The sequence below is a fragment of the Cucumis sativus genome, chromosome 7, assembly GCF_000004075.3.
Source record: "Cucumis sativus cultivar 9930 chromosome 7, Cucumber_9930_V3, whole genome shotgun sequence".
NCBI classification, from domain to species: domain Eukaryota; kingdom Viridiplantae; phylum Streptophyta; class Magnoliopsida; order Cucurbitales; family Cucurbitaceae; genus Cucumis; species Cucumis sativus.
In genome coordinates this window covers 3,533,540-3,559,792 of record NC_026661.2, presented here as the reverse complement: position 1 = coordinate 3,559,792, position 26,253 = coordinate 3,533,540, and the positions used below count along the sequence as shown (strand labels likewise).

Sequence of the window (26,253 nt, the reverse complement as noted above, 5' to 3'; positions counted from 1 at the left end):
GATTATCAAAACAAACCACATATAATTTTTGGATTAAACATGCATGTCCAAGATTGTTGGAGGGATAGCCCCAAATTTTTTAAACCATAATCTCTAATTTTTTATTTTTTATTTTAAATGCTGCTCCTAAAAAGAAACAAAAAAATAGTGCTAATTGGAATGCAACTGATCTTCAAAACCAAAAATATTTTTTTAAAAAAAAGTTATCATTTTTCATTGTTGGTGTGGGGATATATGTTCAAATTTAATGTGGATAAACCCATCTTTTCATTACCAATGCAAATGTATCAATGAAAATGAAAATATTAGTATATTATATTGAAATATCCATCAAACCTTCTCTGATTTATTTAAGTTTATTTTTACTATATTTTGATCCATAACAATTCTCATAACTTTCAATTGATATACAATTTTTAAATGGAAACATCAACGGAAGCTGCCTTATACATATGCTCGAAAGCTGTTTTCATACAAGATGTGAGTTTCTCTTGATCTATAAATTCTTTCTCACTCCCAAAGGCAATCCTCAAATTTTCCATGTAGCTTACCATTGTTATTATCAAACTCTGCAAATATTAACAAACAACTAAATTATTATAATTCTCTCATGAACATGTAAGAATAGCACAATTAGCTAGTGAAGTATTGTATTATGAATTTAGAAGTCAGAAATTCAATTCTTCTCCAGTTTATATATTTGTAAAAAATCATTTAAAGTTCTTTTGCATCAATGTACTTAATTAAGAGTTGGAATGGTACCATATTTCTTCCATTTAAATAATAACAAATAATTAGGACGTGTTTGAATTAACTATTCACGAATTTATAATTTTTTTAAAAAAGTATTTTTGTTTAAATTCTTTTAATAAAACTATTATTTATTAATTATAACCTTAGCACGCGAGAGGATAATTGTTTTAAAATAACAAAACTAGTGAAAAGATTTTTAAATATAGCAAAATATTACCATTCATATCAACCCTGTTCATATCAACCCTACCTGAGGTATACCAAAAAGGATGAAGTAGACTCCTTTTGCCGGGTGGCCAAGCAGAGCCATTTTCTCCTTTGGTCCGATCATATTTGATATGCTTAAGCTTGAATTTCTAACCATCTTGTACATGTATTTGGCTGCTACCTATGTCAAAAAATTTAATACGTACATGCTAAAAGTTTTATAAACTAATTATACTTGACCACACCAAGCTTGAAGGGTTGCAGTACAATATTTAGTTAATATCTTTAGATTTCAAAATGTAACAAATGTGATCAAAAGTAGATATATTATGAGAATAGAAATTAGATTTACGTACATACCTCTGGGCCTTTAAGTTTATGCACCATCTCCATGAGCTTGTCAAGGAGGAAAGTAGCATAAGAATATCTCTTCCTCTTGATCAACTTTTGTGCGGCTTTGATGAATTGGATTGGGTTTGAAAGCTCATAATCAGTGAGTTTTGGAATGTCAATAAGCAGTAGGGCAAGGCGATTCCCCCATGGGGCATTTGAGTTGGGTTTTAGCATATCTTCTACAGACTTGTAATTTCCAAACATCCTTGTGTTGAGTAAAACAATTGTTGTTGAGTTAGATTGGATTGACTCGGGACAAGTCTCATGCATGTATAATCGAATTCCCAAAAATATTATTCATGTGATCACATCGTTGATTGTCTACAAACATGAATTCACATTTATAAGTTGCAGAGTGATTTGATCAATTCTGTATCAGCTATTCAATCCTTGAAGTTTTAAAATCGACATGTCTTTAATCTTGAAAAGTTTTTTTTTTTTGCAATCACTAAAGCCAAACATAGAGAACGCAAGAGCGTCACCATGCACATTGCTTCAGGGCCATGTATAGCAAGCACGGCGTAGTGTCAAACGGCGTTTGATGTTGCATTTAACTCCAAGACATTTCAACTTATTATGCCTTGAAGCAGCTTGGATTGAATTTGAAATTGACCAATTTCAAAACCACTTTTTAATTGGTTTCCATGTTGTGGAAAAGAAAAAAAATTCTAAACTCATCTCGAAAAAAACCAACAAATTAGGGTTTCAAGTTTTATTTAGTAATTGTTTGATTTTCTTATTTTTAACTATTGATAAAAAAATATTTGACATTGATTAGCTCAAGTATAGAGTGAGTAATTTTCCGGTTCAAGTGTTGCGACTCTTCAAATTTATTGAAAAACTTAGCTTGAAAGTTACTCGTTCTAGGTTTTAGCTATTCAATGTCAAATGTTTTTTTATCACAAATTCTCAAAACTAATAAAATCATTTCTCACAACTTAACTTTGTCCTTAGATTTCAACTAAACAATTGGAGTGTGCTCTAAAAATTCAAAAAAAAATAAAAAATTAGAACCCTATTATGCAAGGTAGGAAAATGCAAACATAAATATTTTATTTGCAATATATATATATATAAAAAAAAAACTACTAAAAACTAAATACCAAATGAAATTACCACATCATCATTTCGTTAGCCAAATCTACTCTATTCGAGTGTGTCCTACATTTGCTTAAATAAGTTTTTAAACAATAGTTAATTTTATATCCATAGATAAAAGGGAAAAATTAAATCATACCACTCTAAGTTTGGATTTGATTTGTTTGATTTGATGAAGAGAGAATGAGATTGTACATATTGCAACTGGCCTAAACTCCACACCATCACCACCAGATCTTATAGGTGTCAAATCATCTTCAAGAACACTGCTTTTGATAATGCTCCATCCAAAATCTAAAACACTATTCATAAATGAAGGCACATAATTTAAAACATGCCTTAAATTTTTATTATTGTGATCATCTGAATTAATTTTCCTTGAAGGAAAAGTTAAGGGAAGAGAAGGATTGTCTGCCCTTTTCATGCTTGAAATAAGAAGGCCCATCACAGAATAGCCATCTCCAAGTGAATGGTGAAACTTGAGAATTAAATTAGCAGCTGCGTTACTTGTTGGATACTTTATGATATGAATTTCCCACAAGGGTTTGTTTTTGGCTAACTCTTGGGCACCCAAATTTGTAATATATTTATTGAAATATGCATCATAATTGATGTCATCAACTACTGACAAATTTGAGGGGAATGTTGGCACTAAGATATGTTCTTCAAGATTCACTTCAACTTTCTTCCATTTTCTCTCTCCGTTTATATCATCCACCTGTTGGTAATCATTCTAACTGGATTAATGTTGACAACTGATACACTTGAAATATGCTATAATATATCGAACTATCTTCTTTCGATATAACCAAATATTAAATATATTAGATACTACGTATATTTGATGTTAGGTAATTGTTTCAAACGACAAAGTTGTTAAAAGTATTTATAAATATAACAAATTTTAATTATTGATTAGTGATAGATTACAATGATACGAATTGATAGATGTTTATGACAAATTCTTTTTATTATATTTATAAATAAGTTTTGAAAAGAACCCATCAACTAATACACATATGAAATTTACATCTTAGTTTAGATTTTTTCCGATATCAATTTTAGTTTGCATCACTGATATACCCAAAGAGTAAAATTAGAATACTAAACAAACATAATTATGTTTTAAAAAATATGCTATATTTGCAAATCTAGACAAGTTTTACTCTTATGTATTTTCTCTAATATCCATTTGCCATTTCTGTAAGAAAAAAAAGATTGAACATGAACAAAGTGATCTTTAGCTTTTTGAATATTATATTTCTGTATTTGAACACAACATATAATGAAAAATATGAGAGATTAAACTTATGATCTAATCGAATAATTAGAACTATTTAGTTGAGATAGTGAGAGACAGAGAAAAAACACACGATGAGTATGAAAAAAGAGAGTATAAGCAATTAAAAAGTGAAGTTGGAGAAATTACCATAATAGAAGTAAACAAGATAGAAGTAAGCAATTAAATGGTGAAGTTTGAGAAAGTACCATAATAGAACTAAACAAGGGGTTGAGAGGAATGAGATCCTTAGCATAACACATAATTTGAACTTCATCAATAGGAATTTCAAATTCCAAAACAGCAATAACAGAAATAGACAATGCAGATGAGTTGAAGCATTGAGCAGTAGGGCTCACTGGCTCTAACAACTCTTCTTCTTCTTCTTTCTTAAACTGATCCATATTATGCCAAAAGGACAGAAGAGATCTCTTACAAATTAACTCAAATCCTGATTTGACCTAATTTTGTAACTCCAACACAAATACACCTGTGTCATCTATATTTATAGCACTACAACAATAATTTGACAACATAATTAGGGTTGTTGGGAGATCAAGAGTACGTTCAACCACCACCAATTAACTTCCTTGAACTGTTAGTTTGACTAAATTACGAACCACTCCTATCTCGACATGCGACGCGTTCATCATATTCACCTTAAAGTGCTCAACCTATCGATAATGAGTGTGGGCCGCCTCGAAATTATACATATTTGACAAAAGAATTGTTCGTAAGAGGCATCGAAATATTCTATTACATCTTTTAAGTAATTGAATTCTTAATGGCATGTTTGGTAATACATTTGTTTTACGTATTTTGTTTTTTAAAATTCTTTTAAATAACAAATGAGTTTAGCGAGTAATTTACTTTTTTGTTTTTAAATAAGAAAATTGTTTTTAAAATTATGAAGAAAATTTGAAAATGAAAAAACCAAACTTTCAAATACATACATTTTATCTTTAAAGAACAAAAAAAATTGTTACCAAAACATAGTATTAAATTTCAATCATGTGTCGATATTTCCATCGATAATTCCACTTTTCCATGGATTAGATATCAAAAACGAGGTGAATCAAATCGATATTTTTAGTACATCGTAGAAAAATCCACGAAAAACAAAAAGAATAACTTGTCAATAATATAAATAATAGACATCATGTATTTATTTGAAAATTTTTAAAAATCATGTAATAATTTATATCTAGGGACATTTTTAAAAATAACAAAATAAATTAAAATATTTACAAGCTGTAGCAAAATTTTGGATTCTATCAATAATAGTCATTGATAGACTTCTATCACGGTATATCAATGTATACATCATTGTTATGATATTAGTTTACATCATTCTAGAAATTTAATCTATACATTTAATATTTCAAGAACATTCTAGTCAGTGTATAATAATATTTAATATTCAAGAACATTCTAGTAAGTTAGTGAAAATTGAATTTTTTTTTTCCCCTAAATTTGATCAAAACCTTTTTAATTTAGTATTATTTGAATTATATAACTTTCTATTAACTTATATTATATAATGTATATAATGTGTATGTTAGCTAAACTATATTCACTTAAGTTTTTATAGAAACTTTAGCGATCAATGTAAACAGTAATTGTATTATTTAAAATCATAATCAAAATAAGAAATAATAATGTCTAAATGGAAACATCTATGGAAGCCTTATGTATATGGTCAAAAGCCTTTTTCATACAAGATGTGAGCTTCTCTTGATCTATAAATTCTTTCTCACCACCAAAAGCAATCCTCAAATTTTCCATGTAGCTTATAACCGATATCTTCAAACTCTGCAAATCAAAATATGATTACTTTTACCTCTGGTTTTTTTCTCTAAATTAAACAATTAATAACAATTCTTGTTTCTATATATATAGATATAGATTATTATTAGTAGTAGCAGTACTGTAGTAGTAATGTGCATAGGTACCTGAGGTATACCCACGACGGTAAAGTACATTCCTTTTACCGGGTGACCAGTCAAAGTCATTTTCTCCTTTGGTCCGATCAAATTTGTTATGCTTAAGCTTGAGTTTTTTATCGTCTTGTACACATATTTGGAAGCTACCTATCAAAAAATTTCATACGTGTGCATGGTAAAAAGATTGTAATTAGTTGAAAGGTTATCATAAGTTTAATATTCTGTACGAGCTAATTTATTAGAAATTGGTTCTTGATGTTGATCAAAGAGAAAATAACCTTACAAGAGTTTAAACCTATATATATATATATATATATTACTTTTGATACTGTTTTAAACTACAGTCGAACCTAAAATATCTTAAGCTAGTTAATGATAGTGTATTTCTGGTGGTTTAGATATAAATGTAATAGGTTTCATCATGTCTATTTATTTGTTTTTCTTTCTTTCTGTGATGAGAGTGGAGAAAGCTAGTCAAAATGGTACGAAGGTCTTGTGTTTTTTGCACTAATGGAATTCAATCAATGGTCCCTTCAAATTTGGAGTTTTGTTTCAATTATTTTTGGTATCAGAGACAACGTAAATCTATTTTAAGACCAATAGACAATGAGGGAGTACCCCCACATGTAATTTATAAACATTATGAATTCTCTTGATTTTTTTAACATACTTCCTCAATAGTATCTCTTTTGGTTCATGGTTGTTAGATGTGATTTCTATTTTTATATATATTTAGACCGGTTTCTCTTAAAGCTTGAATATAGAGGTGTCCAATATAGTTGGAATGTCCCAATAGTCCACCTAGTGACCTCAAACACATGTATTCAATTAGATCCATATGTAAAAACAATTATATTTTTTTAAGAAGTTTTAATTTTTAGGACTAAAACTATATGTATATAATGTATGCATATACCTCTGAGCCCCTGAATTTGTGTATAATCTCCATTAGCTTGTCGACGAGGAAAACAGCAGAAGAATCTCTCTTCCTCTTGATCAATTTTTGTGCGGCTTGGACGAATTGGAGTGGATTTGAAAGATTAAAATCAGTGAGTTTGGGAATGTCAATATGCAAGAACCCAAACCGATTCCCCCATGGGGTATTTGAATTGGGATTCAACATATCTTCCATGCACTTGTAAGTTCCAAACATCCTCGTGTTGAGTAAAACCAATGCTGTTGAGTTGGATTTGGTCGAGTCAGGATGAGTCTCTTCCATGTATAATCGAATTCCTAAAAATAACATTCCTGCAACCACATCGTTGACTGTCTGCAAAAACATGAACTAAAACTTATCAGTCGTCATGTATGGGGAAAAGCTTCTCACTTATGCTACTATAATAATAATGATGATGAAAGTAAAGAAAGCGTAGAATATAAAGATCATCACAGAAATTTAGGCGATTCATTAACCGTTGTATTAGCTACATCTATAGCTAGAGAGCGAGAGATTCAATTTATTATATATTATACAGAAATATCATAGAATTGAAGATGCCCCAATAGAGTTAAGGGAGTTTAATATGTAGACTACAAAAGTTATTAGATAACAAATTCAATGTGTTCTAAAAAAAATGATAGAGAACTTAAAAGAAAACAGCAAAATATAAAAGTTAGTTTCTAATTGGTCTAAAAATACACATCAACACATTAAAGTTTCAATCTAGTAAACATAATAAGTCTAACTGTCACATCAGGTCAATTTATATCGAATGAAAAAGAGAATAATGTCATCTGTAAATAATAGTAAAGAAGATGTAAAGAATTAAATGAAAGAAATCATACCACTCTAAGTTTGGACTTGATTTGTTTGATCTGATGAAGAGAGAAAGTGATTGTCCATATTTCAGTTGGCTTAAACTCCACGCCATCACCACCTGATCTTATAGGTGTCAACTCATCTTCAAGAACACTGCTTTTAATTAAGCTCAATCCAAAATCCAACACACTATTTATAGATGACAACAAAAAATGAGAAACGCCACTTGAAATTTGACCTAATTTCTTTGAATTAATCATTTTCCCATTAAAAGGAAAAGTTAAAGGAAGAGAAGGATTATCTGCTCTTTTCATGGTGGAAAGAAGAAGACCCATCACAGAATACCCATCTCCAAGTGAATGATGAAACTTGAGAATTAAATTAGCAGCTGCAGTACTTGTTGGACAATTTAGTATATGAATTTCCCACAATGGTTTGTTTTGGTCCAACTCTTGTACACTCAATTTGGTTATATATTCATTGAAAAATGCATCGTTGAGCTCAATTGACAAATCTGAAGGTGGAGTAGCTACAACAATTTGCTCTTCAACTTTCACTTCAACTTTCTTCCATTTCCTCTCTCCATTTATATCATTTACCTGTGTATCAAAAAAAACTTATAAAAAGACAAAAAAGTTTGAACAGAAACTGACTTTTCTGATCAGGACACATAAGAGCAAATGAACGTATGAGAAGATGTTTTAAATTTGAAACAATCTTTATTTTAATAACAACTATATACCAAGGGTTACTTGAGAAACACCTCTAAGTAATTGGTGAGAAATCTTTTTTATTTTGGATTCTTGTGACACACATATGATTATAAAAAGGTTCAAATTATTATAAAATAAAAGAAATAAATCCCTATGAACATTATGGGTTGGTTTCAATTATTAACTTGAGCTTTAAAAGTTTTACTTTTAGCCCTTACAAAAATGGAGTTGTGTTAAAAAAACAACGTTAAAAGTTAGTAGCTACTTGTGTAAACAAATTATCTAAAGTACTCATAAATTTAAAAGAAGAAAAAGACACAGGGTGTATCTATAAACCATATATTTGTTGTCGATCGTCTTCTTTCTTTCATCTCACTCCATCCAATTTTCTCTCTTGTTTTGCTTATGATTTTTTTCGTTAAGTCTACCTCCTAAATTTACTACATTTATGTGTTTAGATTTTTTCACATAACCAACACATAAGCATATACAAAGTTTGCATAAATTTAACAGCAAAAACGTTCCAGCAACGTTTTGAACGGGAAAAAAGGGTCAATGTAGGAGCGTATAATTGAAACCAAACTTCGTGTATTTACCATAAAAGAAAAGTAAATAGTGGTGTTTGAGAGAGTACCGTAATAGAACTAAACAAGGAGTTAAGAGGAATAAAATCCTTAGCATAACATATAATTTTGGCTTCATCAATGGGAATTTCAAATTCCAAAACAGCAATAACAGAAATAGACAATGAAGATGTATTCAAGCATTGAGCAGTAGGGCTCATCGGCTCTAGAAACTCATCCTCTTCTTCCATTTGCCAAATCCCCCTTCTTCGATTATCAACCCTTAAGCCAACCACATAACTTTCAATAATATAAATAAGGTAATGTATATGTGTGTGTGTGTCAGATCATATATGTTCTAGCGGTACTACCTCTACCTAGCTAGCTCTTATTATTTATGACTACGATAAATTTTAACACAGGGTTAGTTGGCTCAATATTCAATTCTTACCCCTTCTCTTGTTACCACAGTGCAACCATCGCAGTTATTATCAAATGAGTCGATTTTTCTTGGATCTTTTGTTTTCTGTTGAAGAAATTTGACACAAAAGAAAGAGACACTCACTTAGGAATTAGGAGAGAGCACTATCTTTAAAAATTTAGAGACTTCCTAAGTATTTTTAAAGTTGAATAATTATATTAAAGATACAGAACTTTGTAATTATTTCAATTTTTTGAACTCATTTTAAAATTCTTGCGAAGTTTGAAACTATATTCCCAAACAAAAACACCAAATCTGCCGTTACATACACTCTTTTCTCTTCTCTTTTAAGTTTGCAATTCATAGATATATTAATAAATAGTGCACCTAATGTCATGAGCTACCTGTATCAGAAAGAGTGAAATACATTAATTTCCTCCTACCAAAATTTATAGCAAAGAACTCAACCTAAAATCACATGCATCATATTCTAAAGGTTTGTTTATGCATCATATTCTAAAGGTTTGTTTTTAAAAAAGGCATCTTTCAATTATTTTAGATTTGAAAATAGTGCACTTAAAATTAATTAGGGTTGTTTTCAAGTTCAACAAATATAAATATATATATATATATAGCAAACTGCCCTATATAGACATAAAAGTAATAACAATGGTATAATAAAAGAAAAAATATGCTTTTTTAATAAGATACTTTGGATCCGCAGACGCATCCAGACATCTCCATTAGGTGAACATCTTCATTAGGTAGACATCTTCTTAGCACTTTCACCACTTTGGCTTCAATAATAATCAAGAAACAACAAGGAATAAGTAAAACAGGCTAAGAGATAAATCTAAAACGATTCAAGAAATTAAACAAAAGCTCGAATGTTTAAAGCTATATAATTGAAAAAAGATTTAATTTGCTACTCGAACATCAGGTTATTTGGAAGAAAAAAAAAAGTGTTTTCAAAACTATTTAGGTAAAAGAGGTAAATTTTCCGTCATTTTGTGTGGTGGCTCAATTTCTATAAATTATTCATCTTAATTATTATTGTTGCTACTTACTATTACTATTGCTATTACTATTAATGATAATAATAATTATTATTATTATTTTTGAAAACAATAAATTAAATGTGATGGGCCACTCACCATTTCTTTTCCTTCTTTTACAAAAATTAAAAAGAGTAGAAATAATGTAAAATTTGTCGATTGAGAGACCCATTCTTATAAAACAAAAAAATCCACCACTTTCTTGGGGAATTGCCAAAAATTGGGTAGAAAAAGAGTTTTAGGATTGATTGTAAAAAAGTTGAGATTTATGACAAATTTGGGGTGAAATGACAAAAATACTCTTATTTAATTTTACTTCACAGTTTTACTCTGATGTCGTTTATCTCGCAAACATCTTGCAGACATCTCGCAAGTTCTTAAATTCAAATGTTTAAACTGAAATGAAATGAAATCCAAACGTTAAAAGTCACCCTAAATCAATTCATTTCAGATTAAATATTTGAATTTAAGAACATGCGAGATGTCTGCCAGATGTTTGCGATATAAAATAATAATAACAATAACTTGCTAACATCTTTTGAAACATCTCTAAGACAACCCTAAATCAACTTGAAACAATTAAAAATTATATTTGATTTATACATTTAAGATGCAAATATATATACATATAACACGATACGATTCAGATTAAAACAAACCACGGTGCGTGAGATATTCGTCGGAGTAGATGATGAACGACAACGAATTAAAGCGGAAAGTTGACAAACTTTTGAGAGAGGAGAAGAATATTCGTCGGGTTAGCGAACAGATATTTGAGTTCTCCTCTCTCCAAAGTTTGTCAACTTTCCGCTTTACTTCGGTGTCGTTCATCCTCTACTCCGGCGAACATTTCACGCACTGTGGTTTGTTTTATTTTTATTTTTAATCTGAATCGTGTTGTGTTATATGTATATATATTTGCATCTTAAATGTATAAATCAAATATAATTTTTAATTGTTTCAAGTTGATTTAGAGATGTTTCAAAGGATGTTAGCAAGTTATTATTATTATTATTTTATCTCGCACACATCTCGCAAAAATCTCGCATATTCTTAAATTCAAATGTTTAATCTGAAATGAATTGATTTAGGGTGACTTTTAACTATTGTTTTTTGTATATCGCAATATCATAAACATTTTGTAGCTGTCAAACTTTAAATGTCGAAGACTAAATTAGTCATATACTTATTCTTCTATGGGAATAAGTATATGGGCTTTGGAAACAAATACATTTCTAATGCTACCGTTGAATATTCATCCACTCCCTCTTACTCAGTTCAAAAAATAGGAGACTGAATTGGAAACAAGTAAAATTGTAACCATTGTACCGATCATAAAATGATCACAAAATTTCACCTAAGCTAATCCATCCTTACCTAGGTCTCTATTTAAAATTTCGGCAAAATCTTAAACATGTTTTTCTATCATGTACTAATTCACCGTGATCTCTGTGTGCCATCAACAAAGATTCGACTCAGTAAGCGGTCTTTTGATTCAACCCTAATTCACGTATTATAAAGGAAGAAAAACAGAAATAAACAAAGAATAGTTACCCACCAAATTGCTGAATATTTGAGTCGAAAATCAAAGGAAAGTTTGGAGGAAGAAGATTAGGGGGTTTAGTTTTTTCCTTAGAGAAGTAACAAGTGTAGCTTTGGCTCTTTGTTCAGATCTTTTAGTTCACACCGGAGGAGCGACGAACGACATCCGAGAAGCGATGATGTGCACCGAAGTAGAAGGAGAAGAAAGCGAATGTGTGTGTTTTTTTTTTTTTTTTTTTTTTTTTGCGTTTTGTTTCTGCGTTGAGGAGAAGGAATGGAAGGTAAAATGAATTAAGGGTAATTTAGACAATTCATACATAATTTGTCCTAGAAATCAACTTTTTAAAAATCAATCTCATTAATCTTTTATTCCTCCATTTTTGGCTTATTTTTTGTAATTTCCCCACTTTCTTATTCAAATACTTTTGAAAATACTCTTTTTTTATCATTTTTTTTTAAATACTCTTTTTTTAAAATCACCCTCCAAAATCCTACCGCATGTCTTTCCAAGTTTAGTCACTCCAAAATAGCTCTAAACTTTTAAACTCGTAATTTCTAAATAAAAAAATAGTCTTTAAAAAAAATGACTAATCGAAATACATTCAAATTTGATAGGAATGAATCCATGTTTTCTTTAAGAACAAGACTATTATAAATTGTAGCAATTAAAATCAAATTATTAGTATATGTAGCAACATCTTAAAAAATTATAAATATAAAGCCTTTTGGCCGTTATTTGATCGAATCTCCTAATACACATACTCGTATAATCCTAATATAATAATATTGTGACAAAAACAAAAACTTTTAATTATTTTGTAATCCTCCAAAGATTTCACCAAAAGAAATTGTGTGACTTTGAATGAATCTAATAGTTTCATAAATGGCCCAAGTGGATACATTGAAACAAATAAAACAAATGAAAAGATTAACCAATTCAAAAACTCACACAACAATGAACAAACTCTCACACCAAACCACTATTCACAAACCAAATCAAATGGACTTTTTATTACCCCTTTCAACACAAACTTCTCAAACCCATCTCTTACAACACCAAATCACAACTGCGAAGGGGCAACAACGGAATAAGGCGTCGGAGCCGGCCCCGGAACCGCCGCAATACTAGAACCATAACCTCCTCCGCCCCCTCCGCACGGATGCTCAAAACAATCCACAGGATGCTCAACCACCGCACTACATTCCTTTTTACTCCTCTGAAACGCCTTCTCCGGCAAACAATTCCGCCGATCATCAAAAGCAATCCCTTTCGCCGTCAAATTCCGGCAAATCCCTACTTCTTCACAGAAGTAATTGTAAGCAACTGTCACATTCTCCAAACTCGGAAGGCTACAGATCCCTTCGTATAAATTCCCACTAAACATATTATGGGCTAAATTCAATTGCTCTAATTGAGCTAACCCAGTTAAACTGTAGGGTAAAGGACCCATTAGTTTGTTGAAACTCACATCCAATACCTTCAATTTATACAAAAACCCAATTTCTTGTGGCAAACAGCCTGATAAACTAGTGTTGATCAACAAAAGCTCTTCTAAACTGTTTGCAAAACTTGCAATGGTTGGTGGAAGACAACCCTTTAAATTGTTGTTAGCAAAAACAATTACAGAAGCTGATTTTCCACCGATGTTTCGCGGGATAATGTTGGTGAAACGATTGCTGTTTATAAAAATGGCGTCAAGGGTTTTGTTGAAGAGTTCAGAGGGAATTGAACCTTCAAATTCGTTGAATCGAAGATCAAGATATTTTAATTTTGGAAGGTGAAGAACAACAGAAGGAAAAGGGCCAACGAATCTGTTGTTGCTTAAATCCAATTCAAAGAGAAGAGATAAATTGGCTAAAGATTGTGGCAAAATGCCACAGAATCTGTTACTATTGAGATGAAGCAGAGCAAGGTCTGCTAAAAGGCCCAATTCGTAGGGGAGGAATCCGGCGATGTCGCCGTGGTTTAAGTCAATTCCGGCGACGACTTGGATTTTTGGGTCATCAAGTGATGGAGCACAGTACACTCCAAAGTAATTGCAAACTGATGGCCCCACCCAATTGGTGGTGTGGTTTTTTGGGTCTGAGTAAATGACTCTTTTCCATGCTTGCAGAGCAAGGAATGCTTGATGAAGTCTTGGGTTCGAGTTTGGTGACCGGACACGGTGGTGGTGGTGGTCGTCGTGGTGTTTGGCGGTTAGACTTTTGAACAGAAAAGATGACTGAAGGAGTAATAAGAACAAGAATGAGAATGAAAATGGAGCCATTGTGCTTTGAGTGATTAATAGGATTATTGGTTTATATAAGCAACTACATTATGCAGCTAAATGTTCAAGTCTAATGCTTAATTATGGTTTTAAGTACAATAAGAAGCTTAATTTCTTCATGGGATGATAATGGAGGAAGAAAGTTTCTTTCTTTCTTTTTCTTCGCAATGGCATATGTTGTTACAACGATGGTTAACCGTTACGATTTGCTTGTAACTACATATTTTGAACAAGGGTGTTGAAATTTGAAAGCATAGAGGGAAGATTGGGTTTGATGAGGTGAAGTTTTCATTGAAGAGAATTACTTGAGCATGATAAAGACTTTGCTCCTCACAGTTGTTTTCGCAGTTTGTTTGAAGTGGAATTTGAGAGAGATGTCTTTATTCTTTAAATGAGGTTTCTTAAAACTTAAGGGATAATTATGTTCAAGGATTTCACTTGTTTGATCCAAATGAATATTTGGAATGAAATTGTTTGGTATTTACAAGTCTTTGCTATGTGTTAGTGCAAAACCAATTCATATCAGAAAGGAAAATATTAGTGTTTCTTAAGTATCAAGTTAGTTGACTAAATATGGTTTCTTCTAAACCAAATGAATTTAAAAGAAAAAAATTGATGTCCCACCTTGTGTGTCATAGTTGAGAGAATATACATTTTAAAATAAGAAATTCAAAAGGGAATCAGTAACCATAATCCTCATAGAATCATTATTAAAATGCATGAGAGAACCATATTCGTTATTAAGAATGGGGTTAACTGCAAAATGCTTCATTATTAAAAGTGAAGGTCTTCAATGGTTTGGTTTCAGGTTTGGCACCTCATTGAAAGCAAACTTGAATGATATTATAAAAGAAGTTACACAAAAAGCAGTATCCGAGACCTACATTCTGCTAAGAACAGAGTTGCCCGTGTGTCCTTACGATATGTACAGCAAAATACAAACATTTCTTCAAACGGCAGAAGTTAGCAAAAGGCAATCACTATGTTAAGAATTCTCTAATGACCAAGAATTACATCTTAAAGCTCAAGCACAAACAACAAACACTCAGAGATAACTTATGAGAAACTTCGCAATCTTCACTCATCCCTTGCACGTCTTAGAAGCTCTTTTAACCACCACCACCGGAACCATATTTCTTGCCAAGAACGAGGAGCTGAAGTTTGTCATACCCAGCCAACACACCAGCACCGGCAACAGCACGCAGAATGTTTGCCCCAGCACCCTTGAAGAGAGATTTGGTTCCCTCATTCTTAACGATCTGTTTGAATGCATCCAATGAGCTATTATATTTGACTGCTTCGCCTGAGGTCATCATCATTCTTCTGCGGACAGTATCGATTGGGTAAGAAGCCAAACCAGCTCCTATCGTGATACACCAACCAAGCAAGAAACTAGCAAGGAAACTATCCTGCCAATATAGAACAAAAACACTAGTTAATATGACTTCCCATCTTTTTGCCGCTCATCCAACCAGGTCTCTTGAGAATAAAAATTTGATCCATCTTTAAATCAGGCAGTATACAACTGTATTTTAAGTATGATTTATTTATCTAAAGATCGCGAAAGAAATTGTACCAAACAAATAAAACTACTGACCTGCAAATCGCCAACCAAAACCACGGGCTTCATTGAATCATACATTCCAAAGTAAAGACCACGGTACACAATAATTCCAACACAAGAGATGTTAAATCCACGATACAGCCCAGCAATGCCATCAGATTTAAGGGTTTTCTTGTAGACGTCAACAAGACCATTAAACTGCCTCTCACCACCCTTTTTTGCAGCCTTGGCATCATTGGCCAGACGAGTTCTAGCATAATCGAGGGAATAAACAAATAAAAGAGATGAAGCACCAGCAGCACCACCAGAGGCCAAATTCCCAGCAAACCATTTCCAGTAACCATCTCTGTCTTTCTTGAAGTTGAACAGCCTCTTGAAGTAATCCTTGAAGGCAAAATTCAAAGCCTAGTGCACCAGCAATTTTTATATATTTAACATCATTATTGTAATGGTAAATAACGGGAGCCAAAAAACAAGCAGATAACAAAGAATAGTGATAATTAATTATTTAGAAAAATTAAAATTTTCTTATCAAAAGAAAACAGACTTGTGTGGGGAAGTATCTGATAACATTTGCAGTGTTTCCCCTCCATAGAGCTATGACTCCTTCATCTTTAATTGTTCGGGCAAAGCAGTCGGTGATTCCTTTGTATGGCTCAGATAGCCTACCAGTTTTGAGCATCTCGTCCTGATTTTGGATCAGCAATTTGACACGCTCAATTGGAGCAGCAGCTGTTTTAGAAACAGCAGCAGATACTCCTCCCATAAGAAAATCCACAGCAAATCCAGCTGCACCTTTCTCAGAAGGAGCTTGTACAAGAAAAGGAGAAGTGGGTGAAACTCCAGCCAAGCCAGTCCCATGATAAGCTGTCTTCAAGGGATTCTCCAAAACCCCATTAGCAAATACACCGGTCAACCGTGTGGAGTGAAGGTTAGGGGAAAGTCTAGAAGTGAGGTAAGAATGGCCACATATCTTCTGAAACACCGATGATTGGTGTGAGGAATCTTCCATCGTAGAGACTCAGATGGGGACCTATACATAGGTGCAAGATAAACATGGCTAAGTTTTCTTTTTAATAAGAACAATTGCAAGATAAAACCAAGTTTTGAGCATAGAAAGCATAACTAAATAATTTTGCTGAGAATGTGGTATCCAAGTATAACAAGAGCTTGGCAAAAATAGGCATTAATTACATTCTTTATCAATATAGTATAAAGTAGGCTACTCTGGCATGGTCCTTTCAACTGAAATCATTGCTGTATGTGCAACTACCAAGAATTTTTTCCCTCATCTATAAACATCTCTTAAAAACAAGATTAGTTCGTTAAATCCTTAAATTCTACTCATACATCGTGCGCAAGGGACTTGAGTAGAAGCAGCCAAAATTTTATTTATAAATTACGGATTCTAAAGTAATTTGCTCCTTACAGTCAGAAAAAAAAACATAAATATGTACTGATCTCCTAAAGGAAACCAAATCATAGAAATTTTAAAATGTAAGGCTTCTCCAACCCATACCAGCATGTGGTGAGCCAATACCACGTATGATTTAAAATATGTCGAAATCCAAGGATAGAAACAGAACCTAACCATACTTATCACAGTTATAGCTTCCAAATTCTCCACCCTGAGACAAATAGTCTTTCTCCTCTAAAGAAAGAATTTAGTAAACATCCAAATATAACATTTGGCCCACCTACCATAGACAAAACCAAAATAAGAGCTCCGGATACTAGATGAAAAGGCAGCAGTAAATTAAGCGAACACCCAAATGATCACCGTTGTACCAGATAAAAGGAAAAGCCCCACTCTTCAGTATCTGTGGGTTCTTTCAGTATACCATTTTTTGGTACAAACTCGTGTTTGAGAATCTAAAAAAAATTTAGGATATCTTTCCCTTTATATTTAAAATAAGATAACTATAACCACACCATTAAGGTTTCGACCTTGAGATTCCCACTTTGCATTAACCATACCAATAGCACAGAATATTATTACAAGGAATATACAGCATATAATCGGCTGAGTGTAAAAGACACAACCTATTCTCAATCTCTCTACAAGACTAAGAAAATAAAGAAAAAAAGTTGACTTTTCAGAGATCTTCCTGAAGCTAGTAATAACAATGATCTCCAACAACAAACAAAATACCTTATACCTCTAACAAATTCTCCGTAGCTACAGAGCCAGAACATGATGAACACAATCATAATAGTAGAATTACACTATGATTTCCATTAAAAACAACGTAGATCGCCACATAATGAGGTAAGAAGCAAAAACGAACTAAAATTCTTTCCAACAAACTTGAATATTCTCAGTGAGTAGAGAAACAGAGTGGAAAAAATGCATGAAATCAAAGAAGAAAAAAAGTCCGACCTGTAAAGGCCGGTGAGTGTGAAAGAGACAGAAATGGTGAGATCACCAAGTGGGTGCCCCGCGAAATGCAATTTCATGCAGAAATGAAACTTCGGTATATAGTCAGAGTGAAAGAGCTCGCAAAGACTAGGGTTTGAACCACAGATGACAAATTCCCCCTTCCATGTACATATAAATGACAACTATGCCACTCTCTCTTTCAAACGATTAACGACTGTAACTGAATGACGCCGGTGCTGGAAGAGGCCGAGAGGCCACACCGTCGGTCAGATACTGGGCCTAAAGTCAAAGCCCAAATTTAATCCCGATTTTCATTGGGCTTCATTTGGCTAACTGGCCCACAACATGGACGCCCAAAAGCCCAAATTTTATCATGGAAGTATTCCTAAATGGTAATTATAATCTACGCAAATTTTAGAAATAATAACCATGCAAGAACATTTTTTAAAAATTACAAATATAATAAAATTCATCGATAATAGATCTGTATTTAAAACGTGGTCTATCAGTTATAGACTTTTATTATTGATAGATTTAGAATTTTGTTATATTTGTAAATTTTTTAAAATATTGTTATATATTTAATTATTATATTTGTAACTATCTTTAGACTAAAATGAACTAAAATATTTACAAGTGTATAGCAAAGATAGAAGTTTAGATTATAAAATTTTGTATGTTTGTTAATATTTTTAGTAGTTCTGTCATTTCTAACAATTTTCTAATTTATTAGGTAGTTTATTTATTTATGATATTTTCTTCTAGAGTTAATAGTCTATTTTCAATCAATTTTGAAAATTGGATCTAAATTTGTTATATTTGTATATTCTTTTACAATATGCTATATCTGGGGCTTAATTGTCCTATTTGCTATCCATTAATATATTTTTAATTAGTATTTGAAAGAAAATCACATATTTGAAATGATTTCTAAAATGCTTAAAAGTTTAAAATTAAGTAAATGTTTGATTTTATAGTATTAAACAAAATTGATGAAGCATTAAATAATTTTGAAAATGATGAGCAATTTTAATCATTAAAATCACTTCTAAATATCCCTTAAATCGTGCAATTCTTAGGCATTATTTTAAAATATAAGAATATCGTGGGGCTTAAGCAATCACAAAGTTTCACTCAGAAAAAGCAAATTTGAACTGTTAGTGAACAATTTAACCTATGTGAAACGATTCTCTATTTTTATAACTTCCAAGAGAATTCATATCTAAAAAAAAAAATTTAGGGAAAAGAAAGTGAAACAATATATATGTGTATATGTAATCTAAATGAGTATCTGCGACCTACTACATTACAGCTTACCTTAAGGATAAACAATGAACCCCACAAGATACTGTGTTTCAAAGAAACCACTTATATTACAACTATTCAAATTTTTTTGTTTTTAATAATACAGACAAGAAAAATGAATACAAACATTTCATCATCAGAGCAATGAACTGAACTAAGTTTGCTAGAGGCAGACACGAACCATGACGTACAAATGTTGACTTCTACCACCTACATTTTTTTGGGAATTTACATATATTCAAGAGGAGGTTCTAGATTAAGAAGTACACAAGGAAGCTCTTTGTTTTACAAGTAACTCCTTTAACTTCCTTATAAGTTGAGGATTGGAGCACATGTAATCCTGGAAAGATTTCCTTAAACTCTGCAACAACTCTTTGTTGTAATGACCTGGTGTGATATTAAGCAACTTCGTGAACAGATTCTTCCATAATTCAATGTTCCAATACCTATAGAGGAACAGAGAGAACAAGTCAGAGGGAGGAGGTGAAGAGGGCAGTTACCCTCTATAAAACACTTCTTCCATTTGTTTTCTACATTTTTTAGCCAATGTTTTCAAAACCATGACATAATTTGAAAACTAAAAGTAGTTCTTAAAATATTATTTTTATTTTTGGAATTTGACTAAAAATTAAACTCTGGTTTTAAAAAAAAATGTAAAGTATGGCAAGAAATTGTGAGAAAATACGCTTTACATTTTAAAAAACAAATGATTACTTGATGGAAGCTAAAAAGTAAAAAATCGTGACTAATACCGCTTAAAGGATGATTTGGGTAAATAAACAAAGTCACCATCAGATGATGCCTTTTTCTCAACTTCCATGTAAGAACCGTGAAGCATCGTGTGGACGACTACACATAAGCCATAGATGTCTACCTGTACAAACGACAAAATGCAATTGGTAGAGCTTCTGTTTTCTTCTTTATAGTGGGTTTCCTTTAGAGCTGTTATAAACAACCACAATGTAGAAGAAACTGACCTGATATTTCCAAGGTCTATTCTCTAGCATTTCTGGACAACGAAAGCCGGAAGTTCGGCAATCTCCTTTAAATTCTACATTTTCAGGAAAGAGTTGCAAATCTATACCTCTTCCCCAATCAACAAGGCAAAGCCCCTATAATATAAAAACTACAAATAATCTTGTTTGCTAACAGTTAATAGGGTCGGCTTGGAATGCCTTTAAAAGTGCTTAAAACGCAAAAAAAATTCATTCAGAAACACTTTTTTTTCAGCACTTAAAAGGCCATTCCAAGTAGACATGTAATGACTTGGGAACAAAAAAAGGGGATGATACTACATACCTGATCTTGCCAAGGACCATGACGTTCCTGAAAACCATCTTCTGTTACGCTTTCACTGCATAACGGATAAATAAAATAAATTGGTAAAGAACTATTAAATTGGAGTACATTCTCCGGCCGGGTGCTAATCATTGTTGGTAGGCTGAAGTTGTAATAAGAACTAGAGGTTTCATCTTTTCATTTATTACGGTTCTTTTTTTTTTTCACGAGTATTGTAATTGGGAACTATATAATGAAATCAACTTTCAGAAAGATGGATGTCATCAATAAATATCTAGAACCAAAATATATTTACCCCGCATAACGAATAAGCAGATTGTCCGGTTTAAAATCCCCATGGATAATGTCAATGCTGTGTAAAGTTTCTAACATGTAGAGCATCTCTATGGTGTAATAGATGCATAAAACTTCTTCCATTGTCTTTCCAAGGACTACATACGAATTTATGGCATCCTGCACGAGGTTTTAACAAGATAGTTACTTGCAATGAATATTTTAAAAGGCCATAAAGTATAGAAGGTTCAGAATCTGTATACTAACCTGCAATGTTCCATGAGCCAAGTAATCACATATAAGTATGCTGTAGTCAGAATAGAGATACATGGCATGAGCACAACCAAAACTTGACCTCTGACATTATGAGAGAGAGAGTAGGAGTATAAATCGAGTTGCTAACATTTAGAGGTAATAAATGCTTGATGAAAATAAGGGGCTAGTAGCCTAGTACATACTTCCTTAGCAGCGACACGTAGATCGAGTTGACGATACATGTAGAACTCCCAAGGAAAAGGAGGTGTTTGTATCTGGCAAGCATTCGAAGGGAATCATGATATCCAACTAGATCGCATTCAGGTATGACATACAAGGAATGCTAGAAAAAAAGGACATATGCATATTGCATATCAATCAATAGGAAATTTTACCTTCAGTGCTACTACATCATCTGGGTTGCTGTCAAGATATGATTTATATACTTGAGCAAAACCGCCGGTACCGGCACAGCCTTTAATCTCATACTTCTTTCCACCTGTTAATTTTGGTAAGGGTATCATTATAATAAAATATGAATCCATGCCATAAGAGAACTATTTCCTCCATTTCTCATACGATATTTCAAGAAAGCTCGTTCGTTTGAAGGATAAACTGAAGGTAGTTATATCCGTTTAGGTGACAAATCTAAATATAATGTGACATAAAAAATTACCAATCTCAATAGTCTTATTTCTTGATGAATTGCGCAATGACTTTAGATTCATCTTTTTAGAGTAGGCTTTGGTACTTGAATGGTAACCCTGAAACAAACATTAAATTCATATTAAATTTAGTTTGAGAGTAATATTTGAACAATATAACCAGCTTGTTTTCATCATTTGGCAGAAGAAAACTGCAATTTCTTACATCATACTTCATAATCTTTGGACTAATCTTGTTTAATAAATCGCTCATAATGGAGGAAGACCAAGGGTTGATGTAACTTTCTGCAAATTTGGTGGATTCACTGACATCATTCTACAGAAATGCAAACCAACAGTTTCAAATTTCTTAAATTATACAATTGAAGGAATGTGAACTTCAATGGTTTTATGCTTTAAGATCACGTACCACTTGCATTGAATGAGTATTGACCAACTCAGATATCCTATCAATAAACAATCTTTTTGCCTTTTTCAGCCACTCAAGGGGCTCGGCGTTCCTATTATCAGTTTATCACTTAAAAATATAAGGAACTAAACAACACAGAACACAACCAAATAAAAAAAATCCTAATCAACAAAAATTTTCTCAGGCGTAATCTACATGTATTTAACAGCAGTCAAGGAGAGAGAGAGATAGGAATACCTCATCAACCCAAGCTCATAAACTATGTTAGCGTCGTTCAACCTTCCCTTGGATTCGAGAAACGCCGCCAACCAAATATAAAGTAAAGAATTGCTAATGCATATCTCCTGCTCCAACAATTCCTTGAACCCAGTTTCAAAATCCTCCCTCATACCAATCTATTTGCACGAACAACATAATGTTAATTCATTATTCAAAATCAACAACCGGATTAACAATTGTCGGAAATGCCTAACTTTTCAAAGAGATCCAAGCATTTACACATAAAACAAAATTATACAAATCATCTAAAGTGAGCATGATTGGAAAAGGAAAGAGAAGGGTAGGGAAGTAGGTAGCATAAGCAAATTTCAAAAGATACTTCATCAAAAACATAGCACATGCTCACATACAAGTTATCAAATCAACCGCATGTATGAAACAAAGACGATAAGTTAAACCCACAAATATAACAGTTAGAGAAAGATAATTACGCACAGAGAGAAACCAAATCTTGAGAAATCGAACATCGTTTTTGTACTTGACATTGCCGCGGAAATTTCCAATGCAATCGGAAAGAAGCTTGGCGAGTTCTGACCCAGAAACATTGCCTGAAGTTGAATTTTCAAGAGCAGCCTTGATGGACCTACAAATGGAACCAAATAGCACGAACAATTTTCCTGAGACTGAATGTAAGAATGGCTGTAAATAAGCTCTATCACATAACAGAAATCAAGGAATACCAGAGCCAAGGCAACAAAGGGTCTTGAGGGGATGCTGTGGTGGTGGAGATTTGAGAATCGGCAAAGAAAATCGCCATTGGTGGTAGCTTTCTGCTCGTTTAAGGACGAAGAGAAATGGAAGATGTAAACTCACTGTACATTGGCTCCAAGGAGAGCGCCATTTTCCAATTCAAATTTATTACTTATTAATTAGGAATAGAGAAAGGAAAAAGAAAACAAAAGAAAAATTATTATTTAGAAATAGTTTCGAATATAACATATTTGTATTTTTTTTAAATGCACTTAATTATTATTTTTAAAATTCCTAACTATTATAATTATCCTATTATTTATATATTTACTCTTTATTCTATTAATTTAAAAAATATGTCCTTTTAAAATAGATTTGAGTGTTTTGGAAACACCTCACTATTTTAATTATTTTTTAAATTATTATTTAAATAGGTTTTATTGATCGTATTTAAATGGAAAAAAAGAATTCTATCTCATTTAAATTGATTTAAATTTATAAATAATTAACAATATTTTTTAAAAAAAAGTATAAATATAAGTCTATTAGTTAGTGTATAATAACATTCTAAGAAAATTGTTTAAGTTCAATCGATAAGTCCATGAAGTCATATATAAATATGATCTATTAATATACTTTTATCATTTAAGAAATTAATTGATTTTGCTATATTTATAAATATATATATATACATGTTCTTTTTACACTTCCATTTTTTTCTATTTATTAAAATATAAAAAGTTTTATTTTAATGACAAAAGGAAGAAAAGAGAAAACATAATATATATAAAAAGAAATAATCAATCATCCGTATAAGAAATGTCGGATTTTGAAGAGACGACCATTGTTAAATAAAGATACTGATTACACGATCCTGACGAGATATCAAAAATCACCATACCACTGCTTTAATCCTTCTCTCTCTTTTCCCTCTTTAAAACTCCTCCTTCCCCCCTTTTTTTCTTCAATAATTCTTTCACTTTCTCATAGCCCTTTCGGATGTTTTCTTCTCTAGCTCCATGTGGGTTCTTTTATTGATGTTGGTAAGATTGAAACTAACAGAGGAAGCAAGATTTGGGAGAAAACTTACTGACTGCAGTTAATTTCTTTATTTTCTGTATATGAAAAATATTTACATCAACCAAGCTTGGTATTTATAGATGCTTGGCAACAACTAATAACTGTCTAACAGATTAACTAATACAACTAATACAACAGAAAATAACAGTCTAACTACTTTTATTGTTAATACTCCCCTCAAGTTGGACGATGAATGTCTTTCATTCCCAACTTGGATATATATCTGTTTAAGGTAGATGAAGGTAGTGCTTTAGTGAACATATCAGCTAGTTGTAGGCTAGTGTTGATAGGTAAAACCTTTAGAAATCCTTCAACTATTTTGTCTCGAACAAAATGACAATCAATTTCTATGTGTTTTGTCCGTTCATGAAATGTCGGATTCGAATCAATAGCAATGGCTGCTTGATTATCACAGAAAACAGTGGTTGGCATCAAGGTCTTTACTTTAAAATCAGTAAGGAGTTGTGTGATCCATACTAGCTCACTGGTGACTGATGCTAAGGCTCTATATTCAGCTTCTGCAGAGGACCTTGAGACGGTTGGTTGTTTCTTAGATTTCCAGGAGATGATGGAATCCCCTAGGAAGATACAGAACCCTGTGACCGATCTTCTAGTGTCAAGGCACGATCCCCAATCAGCAACAACGAAGGCTTTTAAGTGAAACGAATCAATAGGTTTTATTAAAACACCTTGTCCTGAGGAACCTTTGAGGTACTTCAATAGGTGATGAGCAGCATCTAGGTGATGTTTAGTAGGTTTGTGCAGAAATTGGCTTAAGCGGTGAACAGAGAAGCAAATATCAGGTCTGGATATTTGTAAGTATATCAGTCTGCCAATTAATCTTCTATAGCAAGTGGCGTCTTCCTCAATTAGTTGTTCTCCTTCAGATTTACATAGCTTCAGATTAGGATCCATAGGTGCTACAACTGGTTTAGAATCAAGAAAACCAGTATCTTCTAGGATTTGAAGACAATATTTTCTTTGGGAGAGCATAAGTCCTCGTTCAGATTAGGATCCATAGGTGCTACAACTGGTTTAGAATCAAGAAAACCAGTATCTTCTAGGATTTGAAGACAATATTTTCTTTGGGAGAGCATAAGTCCTCGTTCAGATCTTGATAATTCTAGACCCAAGAAGTATCTTGCTTGTCCTAGGTCCTTTAATTTGAAGTGTGCCTTCAAAGAATCTTTGACTGAGTTGATATTCGAAGGAGATGGTCCTGTTAGTAATATGTCATCAACATATACTAATAATGCTACAAAGGTGCTTCCATTCCCCTTAGTAAATAAGGAGTAATCAGCCTTGGATTGGATGAAACCATGTGAGGATATTGCTGCTGCAAATTTTAGGAACCATTGCCTTGATGCTTGTTTAAGACCGTAAATGGACTTATTTAGTTTACAAGCCAATTTCTCTCCTTTGTCTGGTACTTGAGAGGTTTGATAACCCAATGGTAGGGTCATGTGCACTTCTTCAAATAAGTCTCCATTGAGGAAGGCATTATTTATGTCCATTTGGCTAATGGACCAATTATAGGATGTGGCAAGAGCTAAGAATATCTTCACAGTGCTTATTTTCGCCACTGGTGAAAAGGTATCCAAAAAATCAATTCCCTCTTGTTGGTTATAGCCCTTTGCTACAAGTCTTGCCTTGTATCTATCAATGGTACCATCCGATTTGCACTTTACTTTGTACACTCATTTGCTACCAACGGTGTGATGATCCTTTGGAAGGGATACAATTGTCCATGTATTGGTTCTTTCCATGGCTTCTATTTCCTCAGTCATAGCTTTTCTCCAAGTCTGATGTTTCACGGCTTGGTGATAATATGTGGGTTCATAGATGGAGGTAACATTGAACATATAGTTCTTATGGTGTTGGGAATAGGCATTATAGGAGAGGTATTGGTTAAGGGGAAAGGGAGTTGAATTTTGGGAGGTGAGGTTGCAATGGAAGTCTTTTAGGTAAGATGGTGGGTGGTGTGGTCGGGAGGATTTTCTGGTCATGATGGGAATTGGTTCTTGGTCAGTGTTACTGGTTTCTTCTGAGTTACTGACATGT

The 26,253-nt window shown here is 32.6% G+C and overlaps 6 protein-coding genes across 10 annotated transcripts; all 6 read right to left on the bottom strand.

Moving 5' to 3' along the window:
• Window positions 1-324: 324 nt before the first annotated feature.
• LOC101212852 lies at window positions 325-4,229 on the bottom strand. 5 transcript variants are annotated; one of them, XR_970001.2, is made up of 5 exons: window positions 3,940-4,229; window positions 2,591-3,169; window positions 1,321-1,674; window positions 1,004-1,141; window positions 325-569 (listed from the first exon to the last, which is right to left on the bottom strand). XR_970001.2 is itself a non-coding variant. In XM_004136800.3 (4 exons), exons 1-4 carry the CDS (start codon window positions 2,674-2,676, stop codon window positions 417-419), a joined length of 615 nt encoding a protein of 204 aa, XP_004136848.2. In that variant the 5' UTR covers window positions 2,677-2,825; the 3' UTR covers window positions 325-416. The 5 variants fall into 5 exon arrangements, 1 of the variants encoding a protein (XP_004136848.2); XR_004218009.1 differs by having other exon boundaries at window positions 1,317-1,558; XR_970000.2 differs by having other exon boundaries at window positions 1,321-1,558.
• A 1,096-nt stretch (window positions 4,230-5,325) lies between these two features.
• LOC101212370 (O-acyltransferase WSD1) lies at window positions 5,326-9,015 on the bottom strand. The gene is made up of 5 exons (XM_004136798.3): window positions 8,780-9,015; window positions 7,459-8,031; window positions 6,590-6,943; window positions 5,683-5,820; window positions 5,326-5,542 (listed from the first exon to the last, which is right to left on the bottom strand). The coding sequence occupies exons 1-5, from the start codon at window positions 8,957-8,959 to the stop codon at window positions 5,393-5,395; spliced, it is 1,395 nt and encodes a 464-aa protein (XP_004136846.2). The 5' UTR covers window positions 8,960-9,015; the 3' UTR covers window positions 5,326-5,392.
• Window positions 9,016-12,579: 3,564 nt separating this feature from the next.
• On the bottom strand, window positions 12,580-14,050 carry LOC101218757 (leucine-rich repeat extensin-like protein 4). The gene has a single exon (XM_004136985.3). It carries the CDS (start codon window positions 13,991-13,993, stop codon window positions 12,788-12,790), a length of 1,206 nt encoding a protein of 401 aa, XP_004137033.1. The 5' UTR covers window positions 13,994-14,050; the 3' UTR covers window positions 12,580-12,787.
• Window positions 14,051-14,802: 752 nt separating this feature from the next.
• On the bottom strand, window positions 14,803-18,098 carry LOC101212128 (ADP,ATP carrier protein 1, mitochondrial). Its single transcript, XM_004136797.3, has 4 exons — window positions 17,938-18,098; window positions 16,105-16,590; window positions 15,591-15,962; window positions 14,803-15,402 (listed from the first exon to the last, which is right to left on the bottom strand). The coding sequence occupies exons 2-4, from the start codon at window positions 16,567-16,569 to the stop codon at window positions 15,103-15,105; spliced, it is 1,137 nt and encodes a 378-aa protein (XP_004136845.1). The 5' UTR covers window positions 16,570-16,590; window positions 17,938-18,098; the 3' UTR covers window positions 14,803-15,102.
• A 1,108-nt stretch (window positions 18,099-19,206) lies between these two features.
• LOC101211883 (mitotic checkpoint serine/threonine-protein kinase BUB1) lies at window positions 19,207-23,279 on the bottom strand. Its single transcript, XM_004136796.3, has 14 exons — window positions 23,103-23,279; window positions 22,858-23,005; window positions 22,381-22,538; window positions 22,144-22,234; window positions 21,940-22,050; window positions 21,746-21,833; window positions 21,465-21,568; window positions 21,273-21,344; window positions 21,082-21,171; window positions 20,837-20,994; window positions 20,542-20,596; window positions 20,220-20,354; window positions 19,995-20,116; window positions 19,207-19,688 (listed from the first exon to the last, which is right to left on the bottom strand). Exons 1-14 carry the CDS (start codon window positions 23,177-23,179, stop codon window positions 19,499-19,501), a joined length of 1,599 nt encoding a protein of 532 aa, XP_004136844.1. The 5' UTR covers window positions 23,180-23,279; the 3' UTR covers window positions 19,207-19,498.
• A 936-nt stretch (window positions 23,280-24,215) lies between these two features.
• LOC116404977 (uncharacterized mitochondrial protein AtMg00810-like) lies at window positions 24,216-25,889 on the bottom strand. Its single transcript, XM_031888453.1, has 2 exons — window positions 25,244-25,889; window positions 24,216-25,139 (listed from the first exon to the last, which is right to left on the bottom strand). Exons 1-2 carry the CDS (start codon window positions 25,704-25,706, stop codon window positions 24,370-24,372), a joined length of 1,233 nt encoding a protein of 410 aa, XP_031744313.1. The 5' UTR covers window positions 25,707-25,889; the 3' UTR covers window positions 24,216-24,369.
• Between the last annotated feature and the right edge of the window lie 364 nt (window positions 25,890-26,253).